General features: G+C 39.3%; 1 protein-coding gene across 1 annotated transcript in view; it reads right to left on the bottom strand.

The window, feature by feature from the left end:
• Positions 1 to 3,497: 3,497 nt before the first annotated feature.
• Positions 3,498 to 18,580, bottom strand: part of LOC139468719 (zinc phosphodiesterase ELAC protein 2-like) — a 59,143-nt gene continuing 44,060 nt past the window's right edge. Inside the window, exons 17-21 of the mRNA XM_071250843.1 lie at positions 15,335 to 15,410; positions 13,902 to 14,022; positions 13,592 to 13,670; positions 7,173 to 7,317; positions 3,498 to 4,022 (exon numbers count right to left, since the gene is read on the bottom strand). Of these exons, the coding sequence (XP_071106944.1) occupies positions 3,780 to 4,022; positions 7,173 to 7,317; positions 13,592 to 13,670; positions 13,902 to 14,022; positions 15,335 to 15,410 (664 nt within the window). The 3' untranslated portion in view covers positions 3,498 to 3,779. The remainder of the gene's footprint in view (positions 4,023 to 7,172; positions 7,318 to 13,591; positions 13,671 to 13,901; positions 14,023 to 15,334; positions 15,411 to 18,580) is intronic.

Genomic DNA, 18,580 nt, shown 5'->3' with positions numbered 1-18,580 from the left:
GTTTCTGAGACGACAATATTTTCAATGATTTGATTTTTTTCACGTAAAACACTATTACTGTTAATTCCATAGCTATGAACAGATTAGGAGATAAACACTTTGTTTCCAATGAAGAGCTAGGAAACCAGATTGCTTAACAACACTAAATTGAATTTGGAACAGAAGTGCAGCATGGGGTTTTAAATGTTAAATTTAGCACCTACACATACAGCTAGCCATGCCCTACACTGAAAACAGTCTGTTTATCCCCATTTTAACATGCTGAAAGGAAATGTGAACTCTTTGTGTTCGTGAAGGTACGTGGATTCAGTCCACTGCTTTGTACACATTGTCGATCTGAATAAAGGCAACACTGATGACAGCCTTTCAATGAAATATGGTGCTGCATTTGATCACACATTGTCTTTTCACATCACTATAGGCATTGTAGGTGTGAACTACAGCTACTTTGTAGTCAACATGAAGTGGCCACCCCTAAAGAAGACTATGCTAGCCTTGCATTTCACTTTAATGACGTCAAGCTGGTCATCATGAACCGAATTTCATATTCTCTGTAGTCCCAAAAACTTAAAATCCACTCTATTAGTTGATTTCAATCAGGTTTTCTCCACAAAATATATTCACTACTTTGAATAATGTAGTACCTGCAACTCTTATAATTACACATATGATTATTTCCAAAAGTCTACCAACAATGAATGAGAGAGAAATACTTCGCTATAAACATTAGCGTCTGTGGTGTTTAAGTCAGAGGTGAGGTGAAATGGGGTTTAATTTCGCCTTCAGGGTTATTACACTATTATGTCGATGTGCATGCACGTTTGTGGGTGTGGCCTGCTTGCCGTAAAAGGCGAATAACGGGATCGGATGGTCAGGCTCGCTGACTTGGTTGAAGCATGACATCTGTCCCAATTGCACAGATCGATGTGCATGATGTCAATCACTGGATTGCCTGGTCCAGACTCGATTATTTACAGACCGCCGTCATATACCTGGAATATTGCTGAGTGCGGTGTAAAACAACAAACCAAACCATGCCATGCTTGTACGAGTCCAAACTAATGCTGATTTTATAGTGCTGGCCCAGGTCACAGTTTAACATGAATACTCCACTCAGACACATATACTGACTCCGAGCCAACCAGTCCTTGTTTTAGCCCCTTAAAGCCAAGCACCAGCCAGAGTATCATCAAGTACCATCTTTTAACATTTTTCGTTATGACACAGCCGGGGATCAAACTCCGGACCTTCCGCTATCCAGGCAGATGCTCTACCACTGGACCACAGAGGAAGTTGTTTCAATTAGTTGTAGTTATTGTAACTTGTGTTTTCCAAATTCATATCAGAATAAGATTTGAAATCCTAAGGTTTCAGGTTCATGAAGTTCTGAGAAGTCAAAAGAAGTCCATGCCATATAAAGGAAAGAGATATGAATACATTCACAACATGCCAATGGCAAGAAACAAATGATATCTGAAACTTCTTATTTCATTTTTTTCTTTTCTTTGGCAAATAGAGACTGCTATAAGACTGCGTTCAACAGTAATGCTAGCACGACAGTTAATCTGCTTTCACTTACACTATTCACACTCAACAAGTGCCCATCATATATTTCAGCAGACAATCAGTATCACATTCAAGCTGAAAGCAGATAATGCTCTAATATATCATTACAGATCTGATCAGACAACATAAGTAGATGAGCTGGGCCATTTGACAAGCCAAATAATCGTCAGGACGAACATTAATATCTAAACACTTGACATTTTACATGAAGCCATAAAACTGATTTAATGACTCTCGATTATTAATATATTTATACTTAAGTACAATATGAAACTCCTTACCAATTACACATCCAGACATTATACTTGATATCACATGAATGAGTGAGTGAGTATGGTTTTACGCTGCTTTTAGCAATATTCCAGCAATATCACGGCAGGAGACACAGGAAATGGGCTTCACACATTGTACCCATGTTGGGAATCGAACCCGGGTCTTCGGCGTGACGAGCAAATGCTTTAACCACTAGGCTACCCGACCGCCCCTCACATGAATGAAGAAATATACATCAGCGTCTAATTTGTGTATATTGTATATAACAAGTTTATAAGAAATCAGTGCATCAAGGCACTGTTGCTCACCATACATTCAAAGCCAGCTGATTGTTATATCAAGTGAAATCTTAAGCCGTGTTGACATAAAGATGGGAGAGGAGAGTATGAACATTTTACTGTTATTGTTATGGTGACAAAGAAACATGCAGAGTATCACTGCATTCGAAAAAGCCCTTTCTGAAATGTGAAGTTATGAAGCCTGTGATGTCTACTTGGAATGAATGATTGTGGGTTGAAATCCAGATTATGTTTCTAGGTCTGTCAGCACCATACCCCTGCTGTAAAGGTCTAAGACCATAATCACTTTGGGCTTTCTTCCCACATTAAACTGACACGCCATGATGTAGATGGAATGCTGCGATACACATGGAATACTGTTCAAAGCGGCATTAAACCCAAATTACTGGCACACTCCTTGGATCGAAAATTGCCAAGAATTACCAAGAAGTCTGTGCAACACTTGAGAGCCAAAACTTATTAGTTTAGATCATTTATTATAAAACTCATTACTACTTGGATTTAGAACAATCACAGTCACCATGACCCTTCATGATGCATTTGCCTCATGATGATCCAGGGTAGAATAGGTCTTCAGGAACCCATGCTTGCAGGAAAGGGTGACTATGCTTGTCTAAAGAAGCGACTAACGGGATCGATACAAATATCAATGTACAAATATCAATGAAAGGGCTCACACCGCTTTCAGACAATGTGTTTGCTATATACAGCCATGTACAAATATCCATGACAAGGGCTCACACCACTCTCAGACAATGTGTTTGCTATATACAGCCATGTACAAATATCCATGACAAGGGCTCACATCGCTTTCAGACAATGTGTTTGCTATATACAGCCATGTACAAATATCCATGACAAGGGCATACACTACTCTCAGACAATGTGTTTGCTATATATACCCAGGTACAAATATCCATGACAAGGGCTTACATCGCTTTCAGACAACGTGTTTGCTATATACAGCCATGTACAAATATCCATGACAAGGGCTTACATCGCTTTCAGACAATGTGTTTGCTATATACAGCCATGTACAAATATCCATGACAAGGGCATACACCACTCTCAGACAATGTGTTTGCTATATATAGCCAGGTACAAATATCCATGACAAGGGCTCCAATTGGCTTCCTGACATGTTCAATTGAAATAGATGATAAAGAAGTGGCCAGTGACTGAAGTCGCTGAACATGTATAATACCAACCTGTTCTAAGAACCATTTCCAACTGCCAGCTTGAATTCACAAAGAAAAAGGGAATATTTTCTCTTATTTTATTGCATTGAGAAATATATGTACACATCATCACTGTACAGTGTTCTATTTAGATTCAATTACGAAGCACTCCAATGTCACCCATTCTACAAAGACAAATCCCTATCCTAACGAGATCAAATCATCACATCTTGTGTAACAGTATTAAAGGATTCCAAGACTGATGGATCTTTGAAAACTTGGACTTGTAACATACAAACCTAGATACAGACATGACAGAGCATGAGCTCGACTTGGATGAATGCTAGTAATTGATTTGACTCACTGATGTCCATTTGTGTCTTTGCGAGAGGATGTTTCCCTCTCCCATTTAAAATCGGAGAATCTCAATCAGATCCCAGCGGGCTCCCTACTGAGTGCTAAGCTATGTTTGCACAACAGAGTGGGACTCTTCTTCAGCTGGCTCAGATATCTCCGGGGCCTTTTTGTCATCTGTCTTTGGCTCCTCCGCTTCTGATGTACTTGCATTCGCCATTAGGTCTTTTATGAGGATTTTCTTTCTCATCTTCTTTCTGCTTTTTTCTTCCATGTCATTGTAGTGATCAGCAAATATAGCTTTCATTGCCTCAGTGAAGAGAGGCAGCAACGGGAGATCACTCAAGGTTACCTATTGGAGAGAAATTGTTGCATAATGTATACAACCTTTAGATAGGCTTGCCTTCAATGCTGTATCTATTAGACCAAATAGCTGCCTTCAGTGCTGTATCTATTAGTCCAAATAGCTGCTCTCTTTCATCGAAATGAAGCCATGCCAGTGGTATATTGTGACATACCAAGAGCAGCCTCATTTATCTGAACAGCATGGTTTCGTTGAGAAATATGAAAGGATGAGTTTCAGCTTGGTTTGGTTGGTTTGTTGATTAACGCTGCACTCAGCAATATTCCAGCTATATGACGGCGGTCTGTAAATAATCGATCAACGCAATTGGGATTGATGACATGCATCAACCAAGTCAGCAAGCCTGACCACCCGATCCCGTAAGTAGCCAAGCATAGTCACCTTTTACGGCAAGTATGGGTTGCTGAAGACCTATTCTACCCCGGAATCTTCATGGGTCTGAGCTTCAGCACTAACATTACATGGAAATCATATGTCAGACTTAAACATGTTCAGCTCATTGTTGTTATCGAAATTCTAATATTTCCTGCATATATATCAAGGAAAATTTGACAAACAATAAACAAGACACCAACTTTCACAACCAGCAACAATGAATGTAATATGTAGTATGATATAATATTATTGCAATACATAACAAGTAAATATCATTTTAATTAACTTCATTTGGCGTCCAATTGATTCACATGAGATGGATTATAGCATTGATCCAAACAAACCTCTAAGTTAACTTTTTGCTATTGATCACAAAAATCAAAATTGCCCTTGTAATGACTGGATCTTAAAGACATAATTTAGGTTTTAGAAGCCATTACGTAAACTTTACTGAGCAAGGATTCGCCACACTAGAGTCCCGTGAAGATTCCGGGTTACAATTGGTCTTCAGCAACCCATGCTTATCGTAAGAGGTGACAAACAAGATTGAGTGGTCAGCCTCACTGAATTGGTTGACGCATGTCATCATATTCTAATTGCGTAGCTCATGATGTCAATCACTGGATTGTCTGGTCTAGAATTGATTACCGGTATATACAGACTACCGTCACATAGCTGGAATATTGCTGAGTGTGGCGTCAAACAACAAACAAACAAACCACACAGGAAATATTGCGTCCTACACATATAAATTCAGAATGGACACATTTCCACCGCGAGTCCTTTTGGATAATAAAAGGTATGGCTATATGAATAATTTAATCTATCAAAATTGTGGCCTGCATGTTACAAAAAACTGATGCTGTATACGACTTAATAAGCGCCCAGGGCGCTCTCAAAATAAGAAATAGGGGGCTCTTATGAGAATATTACTTTGGTGAAAAAAAAAACAGAGTTGAAAGAAAAAATTGTTTGTTTATGCTGACAGCCTGAATTGTTTATATACGAGAGATACAATGTTTCCAGAATTTAATTGCCCATAATTAAGGGTGCAAATAACACACGAGTGCGTATTATACGCAAATAAATATGTCTTGTGTACACTGATAGATCGGAAGGGGTGCTAATTGGTATTGTTCACTAGCAAATATATTAGCAAATATCGCTGTGGGCACTTATTAGAGTGGGGCGCTTATTACGTCGAATACGGTATTTCCATTCTGGTAAGAAATACACTCAAAGTTCAGTGTGTCAGTACACTGAAATCCCCATACATAACCATCTCCTGACCATGTGCAATGACAGCAAGTTAGCTAAATGATGGTAATCAAGTGAAACGAGACCCGTCACCAGCCTGGGATCCCATGTTCATGCATTGGACCACACAATATATTACTCAGAGTTTCTGGATGCCAAAGTAGATAGTGCTGTGTGGACAAAGACATACTACGGAACTCATGATAATAGTTTACTGTAGCATCGTTGCCAGCCCACAAAGTGATTAGGTATCTCAAGACATATTGTAGCCCACAGCATACATGCATAACTTAAGAAAAGCGCAAGTCTTTCTGAACATGAATCAATCAAGTCAGCGAGCCTGACCACCCAATCCCGTTAGTCGCCTCTTACGACAAGCATAGTCGCCTTTTACGGCAAGCATGGGTTGCTGAAGACCAATTCTATCCTGGATCTTCATGGGTCGATCCAATTGAGATACGAGGACATGCATCAACTAAGTCAGCGAGCCACGTCAGGGATTGATTGACATAATGAGCATCGATCCAATTGGGTTGGTTGGTTGGTTTGTTGTTTAACGCCTCACTCTGCAATATTCCAGCTATATGACAGCGGTCAGTAAATAATCGAGTCTGGACCAGACAATCCAGTGATTAATATCATGAGCATCGATCCACGCAATTGGGATCGATTACATGCATCAACCAAGTCAGCGAGCCTGACCACCCGATCCCGTTAGATGCCTCTTAACAAGCATAGTCGTTTGTTTACGGCAAGCGTGGGCGGCTGAAGACCTATTCTATCCCGGATCTTCACGGGTCACCAGATTTACTAATTGCCCTTGATCCCGGGTGATGCACCATGGATGGTATATCCATTTGTGACAATGTAAACAGGGGCATTCCCAGGCGATACATGTACAAGCATAGTCGCCTTTTACAGCAAGTATGGTTTGCTGAAGACCTATTCTAACCCGGATCTTCACGCCGAGAGACAAGTGCGGGTTGCTGAAGACCTATTCTGACCCAGATCTTCATGGATCATGGTTATGAAAGTACACTTTGTTCACCTCAACACATCACCAGATGATGGAGATAAAATGTGTCAAATAGGCTGAGCATAGAGTTTTTTGTACTATTTGACCGAGAGCAAATCCTTGACTTAAACTTGTTTTTGTGACAAAGATAAAAACACCACAAACATGCAGTAAAAGAATGCATCTTGCATCACAGACTTGCTTTCAGTTTTATTTTCTCACAAAGTTAGCGAAATTGGTCCTTTCTTAGTTGAGCTTTTCTTTTGTAGTTGATCATGACAAGGCCCGAAACTTGACAGTGTAAGAACATGTCTGTTGATATTCATACCAATATTACAAAGCTTTGCACAGCTATTAAATCTGACATTTCCAATATGCAATAAAGTTGCCTTATCATCATGATCATACCACATTAGTTGTTCCAACTTTGAAACATTTTAAAGCAAAACAACTTCAAGATGCAAAACTGTTCCAGAGACAACATGTCTTACCCTCATATTGTCGAATGCGAAGCCCACTTTATCGGTGAACTTTCCACTGACTAATGGTAACTTGGCATATCTCTGACTGAAGTGGGTCAGCAGGGTGAACTTGGCCTCCATCTGGTGTCCTATGCCAATAGCTTGTGAAGTGGTGCTGCAACATGGAAACATGACAGTTGTAAGTCTCTGGATGTTGATGTTGATTGTTGTTTAACGCCGCACTCAGGAATATTCCAGCTATATGACCGTGGTCTGTAAATAATTGAGTCTGGACCGAACAATCCAGTGATTGATATCATGAGCATCGATCCACGCAATTTGGATCAACGTCATTGCTTGATATTGCTGGAATATTGCTAAAAGCAGCGTAAAACTATACTCACTCACTCACTCATGGGCATAAAGCCTCTGGACAAGAGATCTAGGTCCAATATGACTCGACATGATAAACTGCCTCAGGTTTGGAGATTTATTCACATGTTACGGGTCACATTTCCAACAGTTTTCACGCCTTTTCAAGCCCAAAACCTCTCTTGAAAAACATTTTTCATCTACACACAGGTCAATTAGTCACTAGAAAGACCAGGCCTCAACACAATCGATTCAACAACTTTAGAGCTTCAAGTTTTCCATAAACCAATCACCTGACATTTTTCCCCATCATATGCATGTCAATATTTCCCCTACAGTGTGTCCTAGCATGATCATGAGCACTATGTTGTAAGGCACAGGCCATGCTCAGTTATCCTATTCAAACCGTCATAAAATACCTCACAGCTATCATGCAGCCTTATCTCTTTATTGTTGCAACACGGCCCTCATGCTGCTTCTGACATATCCAACTACTTCTGTAAATTGTTCAATCTTGAATGTGACTGAAATATTTTATTATATCAGTATTTCTATACGGTCTGTTGAAGGCAGGTTTGTTTCTCTGCAATTGCCAGCTCTTTTTAAGCACGGTTAATACACTTCCAGCTCTTGTTAAACACTGTTAATACACTTCCAGCTCTTGTTAAACACTGTTAATACACTTCCAGCTCTTGTTAAACACAGTTAATACACTTCCAGCTCTTTTTAAGCACTGTAATACACATCCAGCTCTTGTTAAACACTGTTAATACACTTCCAGCTCTTGTTAAACACTGTTAATATGCTTCCAGCTCTTGTTAAACACTGTTAATACACTTCCAGCTCTTGTTAAACACTGTTAATACACTTCCAGCTCTTGTTAAACACGGTTAATACACTTCCAGCTCTTTTTAAGCACTGTAATACACATCCAGCTCTTGTTAAACACTGTTAATACACTTCCAGCTCTTGTTAAACACTGTTAATACACTTCCAGCTCTTGTTAAACACTGTTAATACACTTCCAGCCCTTTTTAAGCACTGTAATACACTTCCAGCTCTTTTTAAGCACTGTAATACACTTCCAGCTCTTGTTAAACACTGTTAATACATTTCCAGCTCTTTTTAAGCACTGTTAATACACTTCCAGCCCTTTGTAAGCACTGTAATACACTTCCAGCTCTTTTTAAGCACTGTTAATACACCTCCAGCTCTTTTCAAACACTGTAAGACACTTCCAGCTCTTTATAAGCAATGTTAATACACTTCCAGTCCTTTTTAAGCACTGTTAATACACTTCCAGCCTTTTTAAAGCACTGTTGAGACACGTCCAGCTCTTTTTAAGCACTGTTAATACACTTCCAGCTCCTTTTAAGTAGTGTTAATTTACTTCCAGCTCTTTGTAAACACTGCTAATACACTTCCAGCCCTTTCTAAGCACTGTAATACACTTCCAGCCCTTTTTAAACGCTGTAATACATGTTCAGCTCATTTTAAGCACTGTTAATACACCTCCAGCGCTTTTTAAGCACAGTTTATACATTTCCAGGCCTTTTAAAGCACTGTTAATGCACTTCCTCCCCTTTTTAATCACTGTTAATACACTTCCAGCTCTTTTTAAACACTGTAATATACTTCCAAATCTTTTTTAAGCACGGTAAATAGACTTCCAGCCCTTCTGAAGCACTATTAATAGACTTCAAGCTCTCTTCAAGCACCTTCTTCATTGAGAAAGTAAATGTATAAGGGCAAGTAACATCAACAGAGCAACTATGCAGATTTTAATACTTTAGGGCATACATAATCACTAATTCTGGACCAAAATATAATTTGAAAGACAGAAATAGCACAAAACAGACCTAAAACAACAGGAGAAATCATTCCCCTAACGACAAATTCAGCCGATGCTGGGATTCCCCTTAGTGGATGTTGAAACAGGTTTCCCCGTGTTTGACGTGCCATTTTCGCTATGAAAGGAATTACAGGCAAGTGACAGTATTCCACTGTGGCAAATGCGCAGGTTGATTTACAGTATTTTCACAATTCTAAGAGGGGTCAGCACTTGCATTTTTCTGAACACAAGTTCATGATTAAGACGTCAAACTTCCATTCATGGGAAAAGTTTCCAAAGAGAATGCACGACCATACCTAACACCAAAGACTTTGTCACAAAGCACAAAATGTCTCGCTGAGCGGTGATCGATGCCAAAAATCATCTTGAGGGGTTGCATCCAAATCTGTACAAATATTCATTGAGATACTGCAAGTTGCATGAACAGGATGATACTGCGATCACAATCCAGGTAGCTTAATGCCACCCAAGAAGAAAAAGTTTTGAAACATAGACTATACCAATGAGTGGGAGAAGAGATAATTTTTCACAACCAGAAACCAGTTAACGATTATCACAATGCTATTTTCACATTTACCTTAGCACTTTGAATTATGTAAATTTAATGTCGCAGGTTAAATTTTACTAATCTGTTATTATTCAATTATGTCACCACCTTTTTTCATACCTAATATTGGCTTGAACAGCCGACCTTAACTGTGGTCTGTGAGGTACAGCCAGGCCCCTGGCACATGCAGTCCCTCAATAGGTTCATTCTTCATGTGTGAATTATATTAGAGTCCTGAGTCATATGCCCAAATTACAATGATTTAAGACAGAATATGTACTATTATGTTAAGGGATATGATCTAAATTCAATTCTTAGGTAATCCTGAAAGGACATCCAAAATAAACTTAGAAATTCTTAAATCAGTACAAGACTACATTCAGCTATCCAATAGGTTTTGTGATTTTACATAGCATCTTAAATTTATAATGCTATTCCTTGCCGTACATTGCAGTACACTATTACTACTAAAAATGAGACCTGACAGCGCCGACAACGTAGTTTCTATAATAAAAACATATATACAGTTGTATTCCTTGACTGTACTTTTGTCATATTATATTGTATTCTAATTCTGGAGCGGTATTCGAATAAGTTTTTGCTTGTTTACCAATCCAGTTCACAAGTTGTGAAATAAATATGTTTAAAACATATTAGAGTCCAGATAACTGTTAAATTATTGAAATAAATAATATACTAGCTAAAACAACTACATGGTCAGTGTGAACACTCACCTTCCGCACACACCATGCCGGACACACCATGCCGGACACATCATGCCGGACACATCATGCCGGACACACCATGCCGGACACACCATGCCGGACCACCAAGCCACATAACATTTCATTTGTAATATTTACAGGACTCTTCCATAGCCAAATAAAACATCAGCCCAGTGTACGGACTTTGTTGTTCCTGAGACATTAAGATTTGAAGAAAATACTATGTGTTATCGTTATCTAAGCATCCGTTGGTCCCGTACATGAAATTACCCCTCCAACAGGGCTGGGATGGGTAACTCGGGTACCCGGGTCTGGTGGGTACTGAGTAGGACCCAGGTACCCACAGGACTACCCGGACCCGTAGATAGTCACTTGATTATGTGTAATGACAAAAATTATCTAGAACTCTATGGTAACACTACAAGTCACTAATGTTCGCATTTCTTTCTGATTGTGCACCCGTTCCTTCTGATTTTTTATATGGCTGAATAAAGATATAACTTAATTCAACTTCAGTGTATGAATGACCAGATTGTTTAATACATGTATCTAAAAATGTTTTGCCAGGGCTATGCTAATCATGTCTCAATCGGACATTTTGAGACATCTCCTGAGACCTACAGTGGGTACCCGGGTAGGGTCTGGTAATAGGGAGGTGGGTACCTAGGTAGTAAATTTGGACTCGTCCAAGTCCTACCCTCCAAACACGATGGGGATTATCCCCTGTCCAGCTGCTACCAAAAGCATGTTTTAATAAAATGTTGTTACTTTCATATACTTAATTAGAATGGCTGAGAGATCTGACAGGGAAAACATCAATGATCATGTCTTTATGTTTAGATGTGAAACCTATCCTTTTTCCTCGTGTTTTCCTTTGCTTCCATGTGCTACTTATGTTTAAAATAATATTTAATGTTAGTTGATTAAATCAAAATATAACCATAAAAGTACAGAAATATCCACTTAATGAAACAGAATATTTATACAAAGCCAAAAGCAACTTAATGAATGTAATAGAAAAACTTAAAAGACGTAGTGTATTGATTTGTTGCAGGAAATGATCATTAAATACATCATAACATGAGTTTCTACATTTGATGCTTTCATAAGTGAAGAAACATAAGCTTAGATAATGTGGCATCGAAACATTGAACCCTTTGCTCAGTTTCCATATTCCCATACAGCTGACCTTGACCTTTCAAAAAGTCTATATGCCAACAACTGGAAGCATTGTATGAGGTCAGACATGCCTTCTTTTTTTTTAACCAAATCTCTAGTTTGTATGATTAATATAAAGACAGCATGTCATGACAGAACAATCACCTTCACATACAATAAATCTGGAACGTTTAGCACTTTTAATTATTGTTAGTGGTTACCGGCGGCAACAACAGCCTTAACTGTGTCTGTAAAGATTTGCGACACCCTGTTGTTGAGATTATGAAAGATCAATATACTATTGCATGTTATTTTTTATGAGTAGGAAGTATTGTGATGAAAAGATAACTTAGTGTCCAGACTCTGGACTACTCTGTGTTATTCAAGCTATTGAGATGTGTCCGGCTTGTGAACTTTCCTGATTAGACTCTTGACACTAAGTCACTCAGGATGTGAGGGTTAGTCTATTTAATCATGTACTGGCTGGTTGACAATGTGTGGAAGTGAATGAAAGAAATATGCCTCCTTATGTTTTATGTTTCTTGATGGTCTGCAAAAATAACTGTGTCATGAAACTATTGCCCGTGTGTGTTACTTGTAGTTTCCACAGTGTAGAGTTGTGTCCCTTGTGTACGTCAGAAACCTATGATAACGGTTTCGAATCTCGGTTTGTCTTGATTATATTTTTAGGGACACCAGGAATTGGCTTCACACATTGTACCCATGTCGGGGTTCGAACCCAGGTCTTCGGCATGACGAGGGAACGCTTTAACCACAAGGCTACCCGACCGCCCTTGGGAGGTCATGAAAAGACATGGTCAAGTATGAAACAATGACTTATTTTTGGGGAGAGTGCATCATTTTGAGGACATAAAATCCCCATCAATCATAACATAAGACAGCTCTCTTTTCATCCCCACACATCTGTCCTGTTCCCAAAAAAGTAAATGACCTAACAGACAGACAACAAACACTAAAATAATTCCACATGAATTGACGGTTTCAAAACACATTTTTTTTCTCTTTTCATTCACTGCTTCAATCATGATTCAGCCTGACCAACAGCATCTTCCTGAGGCAAGAGAGTCAACTAACTATAAAAGTCCAGTTTCCACCCTCACCGAAATAGGCTGGAATTTCTGTCCTCGATCGTAGCGCCACCAGTGGCTATTAACAGTTGTGTCCCTTTTCTGCCTCTCCCATTGACCAATCAGCTTCTGCCACTTGTATCACTTGCATTTGCTTCAAACAAAATATCAGGGCCTAGTCAAGCCGATTGGATCAATAATTAAGATCTATATTGTGATCAAACAGGTCTTACATCGCAAAGTGCATCAAATCATGTGAGTACCTTGATTAGTAAGTATGGTTTAAGGCCGCTTTTAGCAATATTCCAGCAATATCACAGCGGGGGGCACCAGAAATGGGCTTCACACATTGTACCCATGTTGGGAATCAAACCCGGATCTTAACGCTTTAACCACTAGGCTAGCCGAATGCCTCTTGCACCTTGATTAAAAAAATGAAAAGTTTTTGAAAATATCTGTAATCAACTGAAATCTGCATGACAGTTTACGAACCAGATTTCGATTTCTTAACGTGATTTTGATTGGACTATGCATAGACTCATCAGTCTAACCAAAATGTAACACCATAATACCAGCCTAGTTCTGCAAGGGAGGAAACTGGACTTTCAAAGTCAGTTAACTCATTTGCCTCGAGAAGATGGACCAACAGGGACATCAACTAGTAAATCAGACAAATCAATGTCCATTGTGGCCCTCTTGACATTTACCTGTGACATTTGTGCTTAGCCTCTTCTTCCAGATCATCATCCATCGTGGCTTCATGGATCAGCAGGTCACAACCTTGACCTGCAAACACAAGAACACCATTGAAGTGCCCTACATATCAAGTACATAGCATCTCAAGCCTTGGGAGCACTACCTGACAATGTCTGCCACTTATAACCCAAGCCAACACCTTGGGGATATTTGGCTCTCCATTTCCACCTGATATGACTATTGATAAGTCCACTACCTCATCTTTAGCATGAGTAGTCGGCTCATTTTCCGCCGCTAGACCATGAGAGTTGGTTTACTTGCCTGCCGTCACGAGGCGTCCACAGGGCATGGTGTCTCCGGAATATACAATCTTCCAGCCATCTTTGTGGACAAGGGCCACGCCAAATGCATTGGGGCAATGATCCACCTCCACAGGGATAAACTGTAGACAGACAAACAGGTTTTGTTCAAAGATCAGGCGAAGAAATATCACAATGTCCCCAAGACTGTCAAAATAACTGACCATCACTGATTTTATTACCAAAATCAAACACTCTGGAAATATTTTTTATTCAAGTATGTGAAGATACAGAAAACAGCAAAAGCAGTTTGAATGAATTTGAAATGACAGTTTCAAGAAAGGTCAAATCTAAAAACAAAACTAAAAATAGCAAACAAGGATTAGAAAATAGTGGGGCAGGGTATGAGGTGATAAATGTGCCTCCAGTGGACACAGAAAATAAATAAACCCTAAATAAATAAATTAAACAATTTATCAATTAAAATAATAACTAATTTGAAACTAAAAAATAAAGATCTATGTCTCTGAACATACTGAACATAAGTTTGTGTTTTATAATCATTACTGTTACAAATAATACCATGACATGTCTAGTAATAAAACATGTCATATCACTGTGTAGTATGGCTGGACCTGTAGTTTTACAAAGGTAACACCCTGGCAACACCCTGGTAACACCCTGGTAACAACCTGTACATAAAAAAAGATAAGAGCCAGCTTCTCTGCAATCTATTTGTTTTCTTGATATAACCCAAAACATAACACATTAAGTAACACCAGACAATAGCCAGTCTTGATTATCCAACAGAATCTTTTCCATTAAGCGTAAGGTAACAGTGAAAATTGTGAATGTATTTCTGAAAATCAGTGATGACACCAGGTGTTCACGAAAACAGTAAGCATGTCCTGCTCTACTGCCAGCACCCGCCACTCGCACAATTGCATAAAAAAGTATGTGTTTGTTGACAGCAGAATTCCTGTGATACAATGGCAGCATGCACATAAACCAGACAATCAAGTGATGAACCACAAATCCAGTCACATGACAGCACAATTACTGATTTTGTTGTCATTTCTTTGTAAATTTTGAATTACCCCTGCTGTGTAGAAGAGCAGCTATTCTGCACTGACCACAAACATGACACCCTGGAATTGTCCATGACAGTTGTCATGATACTGTCATGTGCAATTATCAGGCTTTTCCACAGAACAAAACTGTCAGTGACAAAAGAACAGGAAACTCAAAAAGAACCAAAAACAAAAACTAAAGATCCACAAACACTGTTAATTAATTAAAATGTTCATTTCACTTTGACTAATCATCCCTCGAATCTACAAAAGGAGTGACATACAGAGCTAGCATCCCAGGGGAAGCCAACACAGCAAGCTTGTCCTTGTGAGCACAAAGGCAAGCAATTACTCCCATAATACCAATTACATTAACATATCATACCTCACTAAGCTGCAGCTCCGTCTTGACAGCATTCAGTTTCTGCCACTGCTGGTTGCTTTCCTGCAGAGGGATTAGGCTGCAAGGCAATGATTAGAACAAATCTTTTATGACAAAACATGAAACAAATCAAAACCGTCAAGTGATTAAGTCAGTTCTGAAAATTTCCAGTTTCTTCTCTTAGCTATACAAAAAACACAACCTGGGTAATTGATTTTCAAATGTGAGGGGATTTGAACATAGAGCCACTTACTGATATAAAAAAACATGTTGACAGCCAAATACCAAAGCCAACAGGCAGTCCAACTATTTTCACCAGAAACATTGTAATGTATGCTCTAGCATTGTGAGTTAATGCTTCTATGTGTTACAATCACAGAGGTACAAAATGAACATGATAAATGTCTGACATTTCTCCACTTTGTGTGGGACGGTCGGGTAGCCTAGTGGTTAAAGCGTTCCCTCGTCACGCCGAAGACCCGGGTTGATTCCCGACATGGGTACAATGTGTGAGACCCATTTCTGGTGTCCCCGGACGGTATATCGCAGTATACTGACCCTGAGGTGACCAGTCTTTGTTTTATCCCAATTTCTTCACTCATCATATCTTACTTTATAACTGCGAGGAAGACATTTTGCTTACTTACAGGTATTCTGTGAGATTTTACGTCTGCTTCATAAGCATAGTGTGGCTAATTCACTTCAGCTGGTGACACTTTCTCCATTGACAAATCAAACTTAATGACAAGGACTGCACAGTTATACCGATATACCAGTATACTGAAATATATTTCTCAAACAGTACATATTCAAATATTCTTCTGTGTTCTGGTATAGTGAGTAAAATATTCTAACAAATTTTGTTATTATTGGTAATATTTACCTAAAATTTATAAAGAACTTAATTCACAAATGATGTTACCCTTTGAAATTGACAAAACAGTAAAAATGCAGAAATGATTTTTTTTTCTTACATTGTTATCTCCCCTGTATCCATGCCTACAAAATGGCGGCAACTGACCATGCTGTGTAATATTTACTGCAGTGTATAGAAAATAGGACCTGTGTGGACAATCACTGTCAATCACCATCAAACTCTTTAGCTCCATATATATAACAAAACAGATACCTGTACCAAAGTATATTGCGATTCATTTTTTTGGCCAATACACAGCATATTGATTATGTCACCACTAGGGCTGGGACGGGTAACTCAGGTAGGTTGGGTAGGTCCTGAGTAGGACCCGGGTACCCACATGCAGGGTTAGAAACTAACAGTTTTTGTCCACTAGTCCTTATAATGATAACATATAGCAAAACCCTTAAAATGGGCCAATTTCTAGTAGTCCTTAGGATACCTTTACTATTGGGCAGTTTGGTAAGGACTACAGGACTAGTGCCAATTTCTAACGCTGCACATGACTACCCGGACCCGTGGTGAGTGACGTTATATACTGTTTCATGACATTAATAATAAAACTCAATGGTTCCACTACAAGTATAACTAATGTACATATTTCTTTCTCACTATGCAGTCACGCCGAAGACCCGGGTTCAATTCTCGACATGGGTACAATGTGTGAAGCCCATTTCTGGTGTCCCCCGCCGTGATATTGCTGGAATATTGCTACAAGCGGCGTAAAACCATACTCACTCACTCACTCTCACTATGCAGGCATTCGTTCTGACTTTTATATGTTCAAGTAAGGATAAAGTGTCTATCAACTGAAGTGTATACATGATCAAATCGTTTTATACATGTATCTAAATAATTTTTGCCAGGGCTGCGGTAAAACAATTCCCATTTGGATATTTTGTGCCCAAATTTTGAGACCTAGAGCGGGTATCCAGGTAGGGCCGGGTAATAGGGTGGCGGGTACCCGGGTTGTAAACTTGGACTCGTCCCAGCCCTAGTCACTACATACACAGATGGCAACTCCATTTAGCTGCAATTGAACTTTGAAAGGTCAAAGTGAGTGAGTGAGTCAGAGAATGGATAGTTGTATTCTCAATATTTAAAGAAGTACTAACATAAGGAAGAGATATATATGGATGTCAACTTATTTATTATGAGGAACACAACGTTTCAGAGTACAAAATGTCCGATGGGGAATTTTTTTACCATAGCCCTGGCAAAACGTATTTAGATGCATGTATTAAACAATCTGGTCAAGCATACACTGAAGTTCTCTGGTCTCATGAACCATAGAAGCTTGAGCGGTATGGATACTATTTATAGTGACAGCTTTCCTCCAAGGTACTCCAAGCATTCCCATGTTAACACCACAACCATTCCACGGTACTCCAAGCATTCCCATGTTAACACCGCAAACAATCCACGGTACTCCAAGCATTCCCATGTTAACACCACAATCATTCCACGGTACTCCAAGCATTCCCATGTTAACACCACAAACATTCCACGGTACTCCAAGCATTCCCATGTTAACACCACAACCATTCCACGGTACTCCAAGCATTCCCATGTTAACACCACAAACATTCCACGGTACTCCAAGCATTCCCATGTTAACACCACAAACATTCCACGGTACTCCAAGCATTCCCATGTTAACACCACAAACATTCCACGGTACTCCAAGCATTCCCATGTTAACACCACGAACATTCCACAGTATTCCAAGCATTCCCATTTTAACACCACGAACATTCCACGGTATACCAAGCATTCCCATTTTAACACAGCAAACATTCCACGGTACTCAAAGCTTTCCCATGTTAACACCACAAACATTCCACGGTTCTCCAAGCATTCCCATGTTAACACCACGAACATTCCACAGTATTCCAAGCATTCCCATTTTAACACAGCAAACATTCCACGGTACTCAAAGCATTCCCATGTAAACACCACAAACATTCCACGGTTCTCCAAGCATTCCCATGTTAACACCACAAACATTCCACGGTACTCCAAGCATTCCCATGTTAACACCACAAACATTCCACGCTACTCCAAGCATTCCCATGTTAACACCACAATCATTCCACGGTACTCCAAGCATTCCCATGTTAACACCACAAACATTCCACGGTACTCCAAGCATTCCCATGTTAACACCACAAACATTCCTGTCACACACAGAAATGAGCTTTTAACTTCTGCCTGATCATATATAACTAATCATATTTCTTTCTGAAGACAGACACAAGGATAACAGAAGAAAAATCTGTAAAAAATCTGATAAAAGAGTAAGTGACTGAGTGAGTATTGTTTTATGCCAATTT

This window comes from Haliotis cracherodii, unplaced genomic scaffold (genome assembly GCF_022045235.1).
Source record: "Haliotis cracherodii isolate W230 unplaced genomic scaffold, xgHalCrac1.p SCAF_2, whole genome shotgun sequence".
Lineage (NCBI taxonomy): Eukaryota > Metazoa > Mollusca > Gastropoda > Lepetellida > Haliotidae > Haliotis > Haliotis cracherodii.
This window is presented reverse-complemented; position numbering and strand designations above follow the sequence as displayed.